At 43.6% G+C, this 16,989-nt stretch overlaps 1 protein-coding gene across 1 annotated transcript in view; it reads right to left on the bottom strand.

The window, feature by feature from the left end:
- The window catches only part of Itgb3 (integrin subunit beta 3), a 50,715-nt gene extending 35,535 nt beyond the window's left edge, over positions 1 to 15,180 (bottom strand). The window contains exons 1-2 of the mRNA XM_063242543.1: positions 14,795 to 15,180; positions 551 to 636 (exon numbers count right to left, since the gene is read on the bottom strand). Of these exons, the coding sequence (XP_063098613.1) occupies positions 551 to 636; positions 14,795 to 14,873 (165 nt within the window). The 5' untranslated portion in view covers positions 14,874 to 15,180. The remainder of the gene's footprint in view (positions 1 to 550; positions 637 to 14,794) is intronic.
- Between the last annotated feature and the right edge of the window lie 1,809 nt (positions 15,181 to 16,989).

Below are 16,989 nucleotides of genomic sequence, written 5' to 3' on the forward strand. Positions count from 1 at the left end.
CCCATACACAAGTGCAATACTCCTATTTGTCTTTTTTAAATTCTAGGGGAAAGAAGTAAACCGATGTCTCTTTTCTCAGCCTGAGTCACCTCTTCCCTGGGATGACCTATCCCAACAAAGAGCAAAAAATGTGTGTTACTGGAGAGCAGCAATTACAGCAAGGTCAGAAGGCCAACGAAATTGGTTGTGGTAGGGATTCACCATAGACTTTGAGTGGCGTTTGTTTGTTTTAAAACAGGATTTTGCTATGTAGTACAAGTTGGCCTTGAACTCGCTTATGTAGCCCAGGTTGGCCTCAAAATCATAGCAATCATCCTGCCTCTGCCTCCTAAATGCTGGGAAAACAGGTGTGCACCACCACAACCAGTGAATAGCATTTCTTGCAGTGTCTCCACGATGCCCCCTCTCTATCTAAAACCAGCAAGGACTCATCCCAGCCTTGCTCAAGAGGGATGAGGGGGTGTACATTTAGAAGGGAGAACACCATGGGTCTATTCCTATACAAAAGCCTCAAAGTCTGGGGTAACAAGGTAAAGTGTCTGATTCTTACCTTATCTGAACACCAGGCACACATCGGACTCACAGCCAGACACTGCTGACAAGAGCTCACACCTCGTGTAGCACAGATGTTGGGCTCTGCAACAGAGAGAAAGAAGGCATTAGTTTCTGACCTGTTACCCAGAATCTCAGACCGGCCCCAGCCTTCCTAAATGCCCGTGTCTACAGCTCTCAGGTACACAGAACATGTTTGAAACATAACATAGACATTTAGCAAACACAGACTACTGACATGAAAGAAAATTAAGGTCACAGTGATGACAAGTGATGAGGCTGAACCATGAAAAGAACTGGCTTGAGGGGATTTAGCTCAGTGGTATAAGCACCTGCCTTGCAAGCACATAGTCATGAGTTCAATCCCCGATATCGATAAAAAAAAATGGTTTGATATCTACATTGCAAGTGAAAATATGAGCCCCAGAATAAACACAGTGTGTCCTCTCCAATTCCTTTAGTGATGTTCACAGCCACTACACATAGGACGCAAGGATGGTACACTAACATTAACACATAGCCTAAGTGTTGTGGAAGCAATGAGCAGGTTAACTTCAGTGGTCACATACCACTGGCTTCCCAGGGAATAGCAAATATTCCGAAATCTTCACATTTTTCTCAATACATGTATCTTGGAATTCAAGTATGAAATTCTCCGGGGTGAACCAAGGAAATGTTAGAAAATGTTGCCTGGTATCAGTTAGAAGAATGCGGAACTTGGGAGTTGGAAGAGAGGTCGGTTTGGATTCTTAACGCCCTTGTTACTACATCATAGCCATGGGTCACTCGTCATAGCCATGGGTCACTCGGTCTTCATGAAACAATATATCTATCTCACAAGATCTGTATAGGAAGTTAATGAGGCAAGGGGGGGTACCACGGATGCCATTCAAATGTGAATCTTCATACTAACAAAGGGCAGAGAAAAGGCTGGGGAGCAGGAGGGCAGCAGGGGCAGCCAAGGTAAACAAAACAGCCCTAAAGCCTAGCCAGAAATAAAAAGGCAGGTATTTGCTTGGAAGCTGTCATCATGCCTGCTCCTCCTAGTTTAGTCCTCTGGCCTCAGCCCAACGAAGATCCACTTCCTAAAGCCTTTTTCAATACAAGGAGTTGGCAAAAAAAGATCCATCCTTCCGCGTGACCCCTGTTATCCTGACAGTTCCTTTCTCCAATTTCCCAAAGGGACTCCTTTGACCCTGCTGTTAAGACCAGCAAATCTTCCTGGGGAAATCATCCTGTGTTGGAGTTTTCCAATATGTCCAAAACTTCTCAGGTATCCAAATATCTCAGGTGATTTTATTATGGTATGACTGAATTCCCACCATCCCAATACTTGGACAAATACACATTCAGAAAATGACCTAGGGGTTAGCTAGCTGTACCTTTGTTTGATTTCTATTAAATAGGATATTTTATAACTATGTAAGAATAAAAGTCAACTGTAGAAAACCAATGACAGCGGAAATGATTCTTGATGAGAGCAATGTCTGAGTATCATCCAACAAAAACACCAGGGATTCTGTCTCATAGAAAAAGTAGCCCCTGAAAATTAAAGTTAATTACTTTACAGAACATTAACTAGTTTTGAATACATTAGCTAATTTATTTCTGTATTTCTTTATTTAGCCAATTACAAATCTTCTTTCCTTGCATCCATTTCCAAACTAATCCCAGCATCTTACTGGTTCCCCCATTAACCAACTGAATCGAATCTTTGACACACATGTACTTTTATATTTGTATAGAAATCATATTTTTAACTCTTTGAATTTTAAGGAGTTAGGGATATAGCTCAGAGGTAGAATGCATGCATAGCATGCTCAAGGCTCTGGGTTCAATCCCCAGCATGAAAGAAGGGAGCAAAGGAAGGAAAAGAAGAAAATTACAGTTTCACAGAAAGTATTTCAGGGTTGAAGGATCTAACAAAAAAAGGTATACATGTAATTTAGCAGAGTATGTACTCTTAGGTGACTTATTTAACTCCTTTCAGTCTCATTTTCTTCAACTGTAGTATTCCTACCATACTATAATTATTTATGTAGTATCTGCCTTAACAGAGCTACCACCCAATATATTTAAGTCCCTCGCCAACTGCTCTGCCCTCCCAGACCAGCCCTGGTTCTTATTCAAAGGAGATGGTCAGTAACTATTTATTGGAGCCAATAGAAAGATAGTGAACTAGATGAATTTTGCTTTGTTTTTAAACAACCATATCCATTTCTCAAAATTATACATAGAATTCTAATATAAAATGCATAAATGAGTTCCTCAATTTCAATTTTCGTGGCTTTCTCCAAAACACTACTTTACATTGGAATCCTTGAAACACCTCCTCAAAGCTCCAGGTTGCCTCAGAACCTTGAGTCTCTCTAAAGATCTTTTCAATTCTAAAATATCATAAATGGAACCATAATGGAATGCTGTGATAAACCCACGAGTTGGCAGGTGTGGTGGCGCACTCCTGTAATACCAGCACTTGGAAGGCTGAGATAAGAGGATCCTTGCAAGTTCAAGACCAGCCACAAAGTGAGCCCAAGGCCACTTCATACTGAACTTCATACTGAGACCCTGTCTCATGGTTATAGCCTCTCTTTACTGCCCTGTCAGAACAGTTCTGAGTGGAGTTTCCATGGGGATGGTCATCCATGGGGGTACTGCTGGACAAAATCCCATTGGTGTTCATTAGGAAGAAGAGAAGTACAGGTGACCACGAAAGAGTTACAGACAGAAGAGGAACGTGGGAGGTGTGACTACTTTCAAATTGTTTTTGAAAACTTTTCCCAGTCTATCCTGTATCCAGCGATTCATTCTTAAATTAGCATTTTCCTCAGTCCCTGACTTGTAGCCACAATAGAAAACTTGCAGATGTTTAAAAAACATCAGGCCCCTCCCAGGGTAAAAAGGGCCCCCTTCCCCAGCAGATGAGCTGTGCTGCTGAGATCTATATTTTAGAAAGTCAGCTTGGGAGTCATGGTGACCCATTCCCCTTTATCCCTCCTTTTTAATGAATCACAGGTTGATTTCGTGAGAAGCAGTGAATTCTCCCCTCCCCCTATAATACCCCCAACCAAGTCCCGCCAAGGGGAGTTTCCCTGGAACCCAGTGGCTGAAAATGACTGACTCAGAAGTCTCCAAATTGGGCCCAGGCTGACACAGTGAGTTGCTTCTCTGAAGCTGCCCCTCCCTCCTGAATTTGTGCGGGAGCCTGGGACTCTGTTTCCAGTCATTCATGAAGCTGGTGCTCTGCTCAGCCTCTGAGAGGCTCAGATCTCTTGCTGGAGAAGAGGAGATCTCACCAGCATGTCACTGAAAAGCATGAGAAAATCCTACAGTCCCTTTTCTCTGACAGTTTGCTAGACCAGCAAAACAAGGTGAACGGGCCTGGTCTTTACAGGGTAGTTACAAGGATGAAATGATGCAAGCTCTAAAATATTCTTGAACCCAACAGCTGGCACACAGAAAGTGTTTAGTAAATTTTGCTGCTATAATTGCTATTTTTTGTAGCTGCTGTTTTTGTCCTTAATTTTAAATTGTTTAGGACAAGTGAGGGTTTTAATTTTCATAGTATTTGTTCAAGACACCATTTTGTAGAACACTAAGCACAAAGCTAAATATGCCCTGAACGGGGTCAATAAATATGGAAGCATAGAGACATATCTATCAGACTAAGGTAAGATGACCCATTGTCCAAACTGGCTTCTAAATGGGGTCAGGAATATTAGGTTCAAAAATCCAATCTAGAAGCAGGATGTGGTGGCTCATACACTCAGGAGGCTAAGACAAGAGAACCGTTGAGAGTTCTGAGAGTTTGACACCAGCCTGGGCTACAAAGTGAGTTCAAAGCCAGCCTGAACTGTATGGCAAAATTCTGTCTAAAAAACAAAAGCAAACAAACAAAAATTTAATCTAGGGGTCAGGTGTAGTGGTGCATGCCTATAATCCCAGCACTCTGGAGATTGAGGCAAGAGGATTGCCATGAGTTTGAGGCCAACCTGGTGTACACAGTGAGTTCAAGGCCAGCCTGAATTACTCAGTAAGACCCTATCTCAAAAAAAAAAAAAAATCCAATCTAGGCAGGAGGGACAAGAAAAGAAGTCCAACAGAAAAAAAGAAACAAAGCCAGCCAAGAAGTATGCCTGGAAAGTAGAAGTAGAAGGCTGTGGTTTGGCACATCAGAATGATTCAGAGTCAGAAGAAGACAAAGGCTGGGAAAAACAGAGGGGAAAAAAGGAAACATAAAAAGGGAGTTGGCACCAGGGGAAGTCATACTGCGTCAGTGTAGGCTATTTTGAGGACAGGCCGTTCAATGAGACGGGATGTCAGAGCACAGGAGCCAGCCACTCTGATGAGGACAGGGGCTTTCAGGAAAGACTATCCTAATTAGAGTACGTGGTATTCACTGGGAAACAAGGAGGTTTGTGCTGCAATACTCGGTATCTCTCTTACTCCCTGCCAGAGGGGACTCCTGGGTTGGATCCTCTGACCTTTGGCCACTCCCCAGTTAGGTCCACAGGGACACTGGGTGACTCTGTGTCCAATCTCTCATCGCAGTCACCTGGTTGCACAAGTCATCAAAGCACAAATGTCTCATGCCAATTGCCCTATGTATACACAAGAGGTTTCTCTACCTCAAAGTTGTAGAGAAATTTTACTGTACTTTTGTTTCTTTCTTAAAGGTAGTCAGAGCTCAGTAACCAAGGAAGGGGAAGGAAAGAAAAGGTAGTTTAAGGCAACACACACCTCTGTGCTCTGAGAAAAAGTTCCAGGATACACTCCAAAAGAGCAATAAGAAATTCAAGTAACCAAATTCCTCAAATCTAAGACTAAGGATTTAAGATGTATCTGATTTCAGGGATTTTCAGGCTTTTAAAAGTGCATCAGGATCAATTAAATACCATATTTAACACTGGGAAACATTTTTGTACAGTTTTCCTCTACCAATATTAAAGAGTGTTACAGTGGAATTATATTCCCCAAAAAGGTATGTTGTTGACGTAACACCCCAGTACCTACAGGAATGTGGCCTTATTTGGAACTAAGTTCTTTGCCGAGGTTATCAAGATGAGGTCATCAGGGTAAGCAGTAACCTGACATGACTGGTGCCCTTATAAGAAGAGAAAAACACCATGTGAATAAGATACCCAGAGAGAATGCCACGTGGTGACAGAGGCAGAAACTGGAGTGGTGCCCCTAGAAGCCAGGCAACATCAAGGACTGCAGCCACCACCAACAGCAAGGAAAGGACACGCAGGATTCTACCCAGTGTCCCAGAAAGCACGGTCCAGCTGACACTGTGACTTGAGATTTTTATCCTCCAAGCAGAATAAAGTTTTCTCTGCTGTGTGAAGCCACCTAGCTTATAGTACTTCGTTACAGAACCCCTACAAAACTAACAAAAATGGACTTATATTTCCATAATATATACAGTATAGTTTTGAAGAACACTACCCTGAAATACTTTGCATGGACTGAAAATAAAAAAACAGCCTAGCCTGGCATAGTTGTGCATGCCTGTAATCCCAGCACTCAGGAGGCTAAGGCAGGAGGATTCCCACAAGTTCAAGGCCAGCCTGAACTACTTAGTGAGACTCTGCCTCAAAAAAAAAAAAGCTTGGCATGAAAATATCACGATATCCAATCAGAAAAGTGGTCCTTTAGCATTATATTTTTCTCTATAGATATCAATGTTGATTCATTCATTCATCAACAAACGCTGAGCACCTACTTGTGCCAGCATCTCCTAGACACAGGGGCCACATCCAGCAGCTGAACAAAGCTCATGTTCTTGTGAGATTTACACGTTAGTAAGGAAGATGATAATAAAAACATACATAGCAAGAAAAAACAGTCCAATTTCAAACAGCAGCAAATGCTTAAAAAAATAAAGCAGAGTAAAAGGAAAAGGGAGTCTCCTTTAGAAAAGTGGTCGGGAAAGGTTTCTTTGAGAGGACATTCCAAAATGAAATGCAGGAGTAAATCACGGGAGGATTTAGAGTATGAGCATTCCATAAAGAGCCCAAGGCCAGAGCCAGAAGACCTCAGCCCATTGAAGAAACACAGGAGGAGTAGGAAGGAAGAGAACAGGGCAGGGAGGAGACTAGGAAAGCGGGGACCAGAACACATGACAGTCACAGGCTGGGCAGGGAGTGTGGTCTTCATCCCCTACACATGGGGAGCATTGGAAGATTTAAACAAAAAGTGAGCAGAAACAGCTCATCCGGGCCCGTAAATGAAAGACACATAGCAGGAAAGCCAGACCAACTAGGACATCATCAAAATAATCCAGGATGGCAGGGTTTGTTTCTGGAGGTGGCAGATACACACCCTGTGGGCAGACTCTGGTGTACTCCACGAGCATGCTGATGGATGGCATGTGGGCAGAGGGAGGACATGAAGGGTTTGGGCCTGAGCAAGTGGACTCCCGTAGGACAAGGCTTAAGCATCACAACCCCATTTCACTGACCTTCAGCCACTCCGCCCCTTGCGTAGAAATGAAGCCAGATCATTTACCAAGTTACTTGGAAGCCATGTGCTGAAGACTGAAGACTACATAAAAGCCACCCGTGGAAAAGCCCTATCTTTTGAATGGTTGTCACAACCAGTACTGGAAAAACACAATGGACGTTTGGACGTTTGGGAAAGCATGCCGCCTGGCAGGAGACCTCACATTATGAGCCTCTTTTTTTTTTTTTTTTTTTTGAGACTAAGTCTTGCTACATTATAATTTAAGCTAGCCTTGAACTCATACCAACCCTCCTCCTCAGCCTCCCAAGTGCTGGGATTACAAGTGTGTGTCACTATACCTGGTCTTGAAGTCACTTTTGCCATCCCCATTGACCAGGTGACCTCAGGCACACCCTTGCATAGCTCTGGTGCTCTAACATCCAGTCACATCCCTATTCATGATTTAAAACTGTTCCTAGCATTTAGCAGATCTAACCCAGTCATATCAGCCAAGCTCTAGAGACTCCAAACAGCTGTGTCCTTCCTTACTCTCCCCATGCTCTCAAATGTGGGTGTAATATTTATCTCACAGTGGTAATGTGTAAAATACCAATCTATAGCCATGCTCTTCCCCTTATCTGCCCTCCAGTCACCTTCTGTACCAGGAATGCCCCTCCTCCCCTCTACCTCAGAATCAAAACCAGAGGGGTTTCATCTTTGATGGGACATAGGAAAGAAATAGGTAATCCAGGAAACAGGAGGGATAGACCCCTCCAAAGGCACTAAACTAGTGTGATCTTGTGCAAGTCCCTTCACCTCGCAAGAATTCCCATTTTGCTTTTGCTTTTCTGTAAAACAAATGGTGTTGGATTAGATGATTTTGAATATTCTGTTGACCTTGAACGTACACATGCTCTCAGACAACAGAAAGTGACCAACACTCTAGGAGACTAAGTGGCCAATACTCTTCTTCTTAATGATCTGATACTTGGTTTAAATGCTGCCTTTCAGAGTTCTGGAAATTTTTACTGGCACTGACCCTGCCTCCCATCTGACTCATTCAGTCTGCAGAAGGGGCAGGCCCATACCAAGTTCTGTCTGAGGCCTAGCCCAGTGGTGCCCTGTAAGTGACCTTAGCACCCAGCTTTCCAGTTCAGAGGCTTTTTCTCTTCAGCTCATATCTCATGGTTATAGACAGTAGGCACCAGTACTAAGACTGGTCTTTACCATCCGTCTGTCATAGTAGGAGGAAAAACTGCTTCAACTGTTTTAGAAGATTGTTTAGAAGATTGTTTTGTAGATGTTTGCAAGCATCCATTAAAATTCAGAACATTCAAGCTAGACGAAATGGTGCATGCCTGTAGTTCTGGACTCTCAGGAGGCAGAGGCAAGAGGACCATTTGAGCCCAAGAGTCCAGGGCCAGCCTGAGCAACATAGTAGGACTCCACCTCAAAAACAATGTGTAGCACTGAGATAGAATGCTTGCCAAGTATGCATAAGCCTGAGAAACCTGGACCAACCCTCAGTACCACAAACAGTTAAAAAATAAATAAAATACCATGCCCTTTGACCTAGAAACTTTGGGTCAGAAAATCTAGTCTGTAAAAACACTGGAACAAAGGTTCACAATAAATGAATAAGGTTATATCCCTGAGAATCTCTTTGAAGTAGTAGTTGTAGCAAATAATTGGAAATGATCTTAATGAGATAAATCCATATAAGTCTGCCTCCTGGCTAAAATTACAGTTGTTGGCATAAATACTGTAAATCCATAAACCAACATAATAAGATGCCTGGATTACATCACTAAGTGACAATGACCCTATTGTGGTTGATCCCATTTGAGGAATAGTAATGATAGATAGTTATAATACTGACATATACATAGGTTAAAAACCTGTTTCCTTGTTGAGATCTCTAAGGCTGAGATTACAAGGAACTTGTACATACTATAGTTTGATGTTTCTGCACTGTGGCACTTTTTACAAGTAGAACTACTTTCATAAATTAAATTTGTAAACAGTTTTAAATGTCCTCTGCTTTACCTCCCTTTCCACATTGGCAAAGCTGCAGGGCTTTCCACAAATTCAAACTTTGGCATCAAAACTCAAAAGCCTTTGGAATCCCAAAACTAGGCAGAAAAACAAAAGTAAACTTTGGAGGACAGGGCAGATGGGAAGATATTGATGAAAAATTTCAGGTAGGAGGAGTAAGTTCAAGAGATCTGGAGTACCACATAGTGACTACACTAATAACAATGTCGTGGAGTACATATTGCAAAACATGTTGTATATCAAAAATATACACAATTTTAATTTGTTGACTAATAATAACAGAAGAGAATTTTTTCTAAAAAAAAAAAAATAAAACTTGACCAGCCCATTCCCACAGCCTTCAGAAATCATCCAGGGCAACCGCTATCTGCTCTCAACTCGTGGAAGTCCCAGGACAGAGGCACCACACTCCCCTCAGCATGTGATGTGTTGGTCAGACATGCTCCTCACAGGCGGCTTCAACAACGGCTTCATCTGTAGAAGTTTACGAGGAGGCAGTGGTAGGCAGGGTGTTGGAACCATCAGGGAATCTCGCAGATCCAGGTTTTCGCTGTCCAAGAATTCCATTAGCAACGAGATTTCAGGTTGACTACAGAAACTTTTAAAGTGGCTACCAACTGTACATTTTGCCAAATTCCTAGAAATCCATTCCAAATGCAGCTTTTCAAATTTGACTTCAACCCCAAGGCTTCTCTTTTTTTGTGAAGAAATCCTCATGTGGAACTCCAACTTATTAACCAGTTAAAGCACGAATTTCCCCAAGTAAAGGTTGGGGGAGGGCAGGAATAAACGGAAATCTGTCCTTCATCCTCCCCTTCACCTCTGCACAGCTCATGAGACCTCGAGAGACTGAGGCTTGGAGGTAAGATAACTCGTTCAAAGTCAGAATGAGTTCTGACTAACCTCTAGGCAAGATGATTTTAAAAGCCTGCAGAACCATTAATCAAACTCTCTGGTTTCTAAATTTCAGAGCCACAGCCATTTTCCTGAGGGTTTTTTGTTGTTGTTTTGTTTTTGTTTGTTTGTTTGTTTTCTGTATAAAGAGACGTGGGATGTTAGTTCAGGTAAAGAACACACACACACACACACACACACACACACACGAGTATCATGTATACAAAAGCAAAGTGTCTGATTAATAGTGTGTATTATAGAGAAGACAGATTGAAAGAAACCAGCAAATTTACTCTCCAGCATTCAACTTTCTTATAAATGTGCATCACCTTATAACTTCGTTTCTTGAATATGTGAACATTTTCACTAACTAAATAAAGAAACTGAATTAGTGAAATAAGAAATGGAGAAAAGGGGTTGTCTTTTGGTGAAAATATGACAGAAAAACAGAAAGACTCCCAGTGGGCAGTTTTTACGGAGATTTACCAAAAACAATAGACAGTACAATAGCTCCAGGTTTACTTAACAGCTTTTGGCCCCAAGGATTGTAACATACCATATTTGGCTACAAAATATTTATTGCTCTAGAACCAAGAATAATAAAAGTGTTCGCTGTTGTAAAATCCTCCAGTCTTTTAACTATTTAGCAGTTGGAAAATCTAATAGCTTAGGCATGGTGCAAATGCATTTATCCAATTAGAAAACACTAGAAATTCAGAGTTTAATGAATCTAGCCTGCCTACTTTGAGGGTAATTGCCTCAATACCCAGAGAAGATGGAATAGCCTAGATTAACCTCTTAGAGTTATATCTGCAACAACATGGATGAATAAACACATCATAGCAAGTGAAAGAAGCCAGACCTGAAAGGCTACAAACTATGTAATACGATTCAGATGACATTCTGTAAAATGAAACTGTAGGCACAGGAAACAGATTGGTGAATGCCAGGGACTAAGCACATAGAAAATTGATTGCCACGGACCTGAAGGGAACGTTTTGGAGTGACAAAAATATTCTTTATCTCAATTATGGTGGCAGTTACTTCCTTATATGTTTGTTTAAATTCATAGAACTGCACACTTAAAGGTATAGTACATAAATTATAACTCAAAATAGCCTTTTTAAAAACTATTTCTGGGGATACAATGAGCATGGAGAGAAAGCTAGATTTTATCATTTTGCTGAAGAGTCCTAAGTTTCCATAAATGCCAGAAGTAAAAATAAAAATTAATTGCCAGCAGTTACACGAAGAGAGCAGGCAGTCTCCCTAAACTGTCGTTCTTGTGCTGCCATGTCCACTTCCTGTTCAGTTAGTGACCTGAGCCGCTGCAGGCACACTGCTCTGCCCACTCAGAAAGGACCAAGGCTCCGGAAAAGGGAGAAGAGGCGACAGGGTGAAGCAGCCGGCCACTCCGTGGGCAGCAGAGAGACTGGGTAAATCAAGCGGTTTCTCCCTAAAGCTGCTCAGTCACTCCCCTGTTAATTATCTGTCTGCTGATTCATGACTTGTGGCTCCTGTGGGCAAGCTTCCTGGCCACTCCTGCCAACAAGGGCAGAAAGCTTCTTGGGGCTGGGAGGGGATGATAACCAGAGATCCTGAGAGGAGTGGGGAGTTGTGGAGGAAAAGTCCGGCTCCCCTCCCATCACACTGTGGTCTCCTGGTCCTGCCTTAAGGTCTCCCCAGGAGACCTGCCATTCACCACCTTTGCCTTCACACTCACAAGTCTGAGAGGAGTGAAGGAGAACGTTACCTTCCTGGTAGCTACTACCATGAGAGGAAAAAAAGGCAGTTACTCCCCTAAGTTTCCAGCACCCTAGATCAGAGGTCAAAATAGTACTATAGTAGAGAGAGGCTCAAACACCCTATGAAACTACGGTGTTGGCTGTACCTTAACACCTTCCAGGGCTGATTGTGTAACTTAGTGGTAAAGAACACAGGCACACACACACACACACACACACACACACACACACACTACCCTCCAGAAGGTCTAGGTGGAAATCTTTTCAGAATGAATGCAAATATTTAAATACTGATTTTCTTTTTTTTTTTTTTTTTTTTTCTTTCAGTACTGAGAGTTGAAACCAGGAGTGCTCTGGTACTAAACTGCATCCCCAGAGGCCTTTTGTTGTGTTTTCGGTTGGTTGCTTTGTTTTTTTGTTTTGTTTTATGCAGGATCTTGCTAAATTGCCCAGTCTGGCCTCAAACTTGTGACCCTCCTGACTCAGCCTCCCAAGCCCACCCTCTCACCTGAAATACTGCGTTTCCTAAAGTGAGGCACATCACCTTTACATGCTTTTTCATAGCAACCCCTAGATATTTATCTTGCTGCCTACCTTCCAGGTACTGGGCACAGAGTATTGCACAAAACAGAAGCGTTGCTCTTCCCAAGAAGGCTGAAGTCTTTGTGGACACCTTTCTTTCTTTCTTTCTTTCTTTTTTTTTTAATGGTGGTGGCATTGGGGATTGAACCCAGGGTCTTTGCACTGAGAAACATCCTGAACCTTTTTATTCTGAGACAGTCTGGCTAAGTTGCTCTGACTGAACTCAAACTTTTGATCCTACTGCCTCAGTCCCCCATAGTGCTGAAATTACAGGCAAGTGTTACAACACCCAGCTTGTCGGCATCTTTTACCTTCCTCTGGTCCTAGGGACAAGAGTCGAGGTTTTCCCATGGATAAAGCAAATGTATAGATCTCTTTTCTCCTTGGCCTTATCTTGAATTCTTGCTGGATGAGAGGGACTGACGTCCATCCAAACCACCAAAGAGGCATGGGTTAAAGTAAAAAGTGGCCAGAGAAGAGGGACCTCATCAGCCTCCTGCTAGATGCCGGAATTGTACTCATGCATGAAGCAGTAACCACAATATATTGTAGAGACCATAGATTGGAAGAATAATGACAACAGTAGTTGCCATTTATTAAAACATTATTTTGTACCTTTCATCTAATTAACATAATCAGAGACACTGTTTTTTATACTTTACAGATGAAGAAACTGAGAACAAATAGAGTAGGTAACTTACCTAAGGTCACACAACCAATTAGAGGCAAAGTGAAGAATCAAACCTACATCCTATTGGTTTAAGCCATAGCTGTCCCTTCCCCTAACTGTCAAGTCTTGTGTGCCTGAAGACCCTAGAGGGCTTCAGTTTGAGAGTTTTCAGAATACAAACTTAAGGGAAAGAAATAAGCACCTCCACTCAAAACTAGCTAGGTTAGAATAAGACTTTAAATATGAGAAAGTCACAAAACTCAATACCTCTTAGAAAAAGCTAAAAGATCATCTTTGTAGATAAAATGTGAAACTCGGTGCTGTCCTCAGAGAGCCTTTCTTCCCCCAGTATCAGAAGCTGCTACTCTGGGACAACCTGTCTGTGCCAACCTGTCTGTGCCACACCCAATCCCCTGTCTGCCCTCCTTGAGTCCCTTCAATACAACTGTCTTAGTGGCATCCTGCTGGGGGCTGCTTCTGCAGGGATCTGATACTGGCAACTCTGCCACCAATACTGGGGTAGAAGATGTAAATATAACAGAACCTGCTTTGACAAGGCACTTCTACGCTGACTGTGGAGGCCAGCTCTTAAACACTACTCTCTCCTGCCTCTCATCACCATTCCTAGAATTGCCCAATCACAAAGATGACTCTGCGAGAAGAAAACCCAAAGGGTCTTTAATGCAAAGGCAAATGTCAAAGCAGTGTGATCCTACATGGATCATTACGATTGTGTGAACTACACCAACATGAGAGATACCGGGGAGGGAGAGAGGTAAGGTGGAGGGGAAGAGGAACTAAATAACATGTTCTTCACCTTCACTGGCCTTGAGCCAAGCCCTGTGCTAGGCACTGTCTCACGTTACTGCAGCATTTGCTTGTAAAACTTGAAGAAAATGTAATTACACTCATACATGAATTTAGAAAGCTGGGTTTGTAAAAGAAGTTTTAATAAAATCACAAAAGGTTTTTAATGTGTTATATATCTCAAAACAACTAAAACACAAGTTGGAAGATTCCCAACACAAAGGGAACTTATCCTGATTTGATCATTACACATTGTACAAGTATATATGTGTGAGCTATCACGCTGCCCATTATGTGTGTACATGTAACACGTAAAATTTTAGAAGCAATAAACTATAAATGTATTGAGTTCATGAAAGCAGGTGTATCTGCAGCAGACAGAGGTGCCCCATGCATTGCTCCATTCCCAGCATTAAAAACCAACTAAAGACTTAATCTGGGGGTTGGGGTGTGAAAGGTCTAACTTGCTTTATGAGTACTGATGTACCTTGCACACTTATATGTACGGAGCCTGGAGTTCCCCAAGCCTGGCAAGATCACCAAATGCTCCGGAAGACCATGGGCAGTTCTCCTGGGCTGTGCGGGCTCAGCGCTCCATGACCTCCCCTCACCAAAGCGCGCAGCAGCAGGACAGACAAAGCCCGGGAAACCAGCCAGCCCAGGGGAACCTTGTCCCGGGTCCCTGTGGACAGACACCAAGTGAGCTCGGGTGCAAGGTCTGTCCCAGAAGCAGAAGCACCGCTGCCGCCTGGGGACACTGGAGGAGGCAGAGCCCTCATCTTGCTCCAAAAGCGCTCTCGCGGAAAACCGCTAAAATTTAAAAACTCGGGGGAAAATATAACCCACAAGGAAGGCGCACTGTGGAGTAAACTGGCAAAGCAGCGCGCACGCACTCACACTCGCCGGAGGAGCCGCAGCTGCATCCGCTGCAGCGCGCGGGGACAGCCCGATCCCAGCCCCGCTCTGCACCCCGGGGTGCCCACCACCCCAGCTCAGCGCCCCGGGGACGTGCGCCCCGCACCGCGCGGGCCGGAGCCTCACTCACCTCCGGCCGCCAGCGCCCCCAGCGCCAGCACGGCGGCCCAGAGCGGCCGGGCCAGCCGCAGCGCTCGCACCGCCCGCATCGCGTGTCCGCCGGCCGGCCGCGCTCCACCGCCCCGCGGCGCTCGCCTGGCCCGCGGCCGAGGGAGGGGCGCGGTGGGCGGGACTCTCGCTTCCTCCCGCGGGCCCTTTTCTGGACTGCGCGCCGGGGAGAGGGCGGTGGGAGCCCGGCGCTCGCCCCAGGCCTCGCCTCCTCCGCCCACGACGGTGATCGCTGGCCGGCGGGTCCTGCCAGGCCGCGCCCAGCGGGGGTCGCCAGCGCACCCCGGCCCCAGGTGGCCGTGGCCACTCGCTGGACCTCTCCGGAGACAGGGGACAATTTCGCTTGGATTCCTGGGGCACTGTCAGGTCATCGCAAGCTTCATTCATTCAGGCTGCCATTCACATAACTGACAAACATCCGTTCAATACTTCTGTGTACCAGTTTGGACCTTCTTATGCACTAATTTTTTTCCCTTGCGTTTGGTTTTCTCATTGACTATAAGCCTCCTGAAGACAAGTTCATGTCTCAGGCTGTGGGATTGTGAAGTCTCTCTATGAGTACATCCTTGCGAATAATAGATGTTGGATAAACATTTTAGAGTACAGTCATTAACTGCAGCAAAACTCAGATTCAGAGGCTTCGGAGCTTTGTCCTATTTTTCTCAAAGGCCACCTGCTCACTCTCTTTTCCCCCATTCTTCCTCTTGGTCCCTTGGTCTTTCCCAAACCAAAAACCTCTAGAAACTAAAAGGGGCAAAATACTCTGGGGGCAGGAGGCCACGAGAAAGTAGCTGGATCAGTACAGGCTATCAGAATGGGTAACTCTGAGGGTAAAGAACAAGGCCTGAGGCGGGAACTGTGTCTGACAAGTGGCCCTGACCCACCTTTCATCTTTAACCCAAGAAAATACTTCTCACTCCCAGGCACTCCATGCCTTGCTGTGTGACTGAACTTCCTTCTTTTTTCCACTTGGAAAATTCCACTTATCTTTCAAAACATCTCAGATGTCATTTCTTCCTTGTACTCTCATCTGATAAATCCTTCTCCAGGCCCCACCTCTGCAGAGCAGGGCACTTCCTCCTCAGACCACTCAAACACTAGAATATATCTTAATAGTGATATGCACCAGCAAGAGTACACTAGGAACCTGCAAGGGGCCAAGGAAGTGCTAGTCCCCATGAAGAAAGCCCCCCAGGCTTTCTGTCCTGGGCTTTGAGACTCCAGCTCTACCTACCTCTCACGGCAGCAGAGGCCCACTAAGCCAGAAGCCATTTAAACAGTGTTGCCATTATATCCATAAGCAAAAGCCACATCGCAGACCCTGATTACACCTTTGCCTAGGTATTTATTTATTTGCTTAATTCCATAGATAGCCAGTTTCCAGTCTCCTAGGTGTCTCTTTAGCCTTGCCCCGCTGACACCAACAACCTGCCCCAACAATGTGCTGAATCCCCAACCCTGGTCAAACTTGGCAAACATGCCATGGCTGTGCAAGGGAGTTCCTGCTAAGCACCCAGCCCAAGGAAAGGGAAGGAGCGAGTCCGTTTACATTTTGTATAATAACTGACTTTATATTCACACCTAACATCTTAGTTGTTTCTTTTTTTTTCTATTTTGCTTTCTTTGGAGATAATCCTTTTATTTTCGCCTTTACTGTTTTTCTAGCTGCATTTCTTGTTTATAGGATGTGTGTGGGTGGGCAAATATACATTTGCTCTAGGGATCACAATATGTATCCCTAATTTATACATACTTTACCCAGAATTAGTATTGTACCATTTCATCTAACGTGTAAGAACCTTAAAGCAATATAATTTCATTAATACAATTGCATTCTCTATGATATTATTATCATATATTTTACTTCTAACTACATAGTGATTTACAATGTAGTTTTTTTTAATTTATTTTTTTCTTTTTTCTTTTTTTTTAATTTTATTTAAGGAGAAAAAAACAGAAAAAGGGTACAAGTTATACAGAATTTCAGAAAAAATAAACAGTAGGAAATCACCAGTTAATAGAGTACATATTGTCATCTTAGAAATAGTTGTTCAAGTTACAAAATTAAAGCATATAAAGTGGACATTCAAACAGAGAGACTGCAAACAGTTCTGTTCAATGATCCAACAAAACTCAGTAATATGGTTATCTATCTTA

The sequence above is a fragment of the Cavia porcellus genome, unplaced genomic scaffold (genome assembly GCF_034190915.1).
Source record: "Cavia porcellus strain 051 isolate PalLab524CR breed Dunkin Hartley unplaced genomic scaffold, mCavPor4.1 scaffold_32, whole genome shotgun sequence".
Lineage (NCBI taxonomy): Eukaryota > Metazoa > Chordata > Mammalia > Rodentia > Caviidae > Cavia > Cavia porcellus.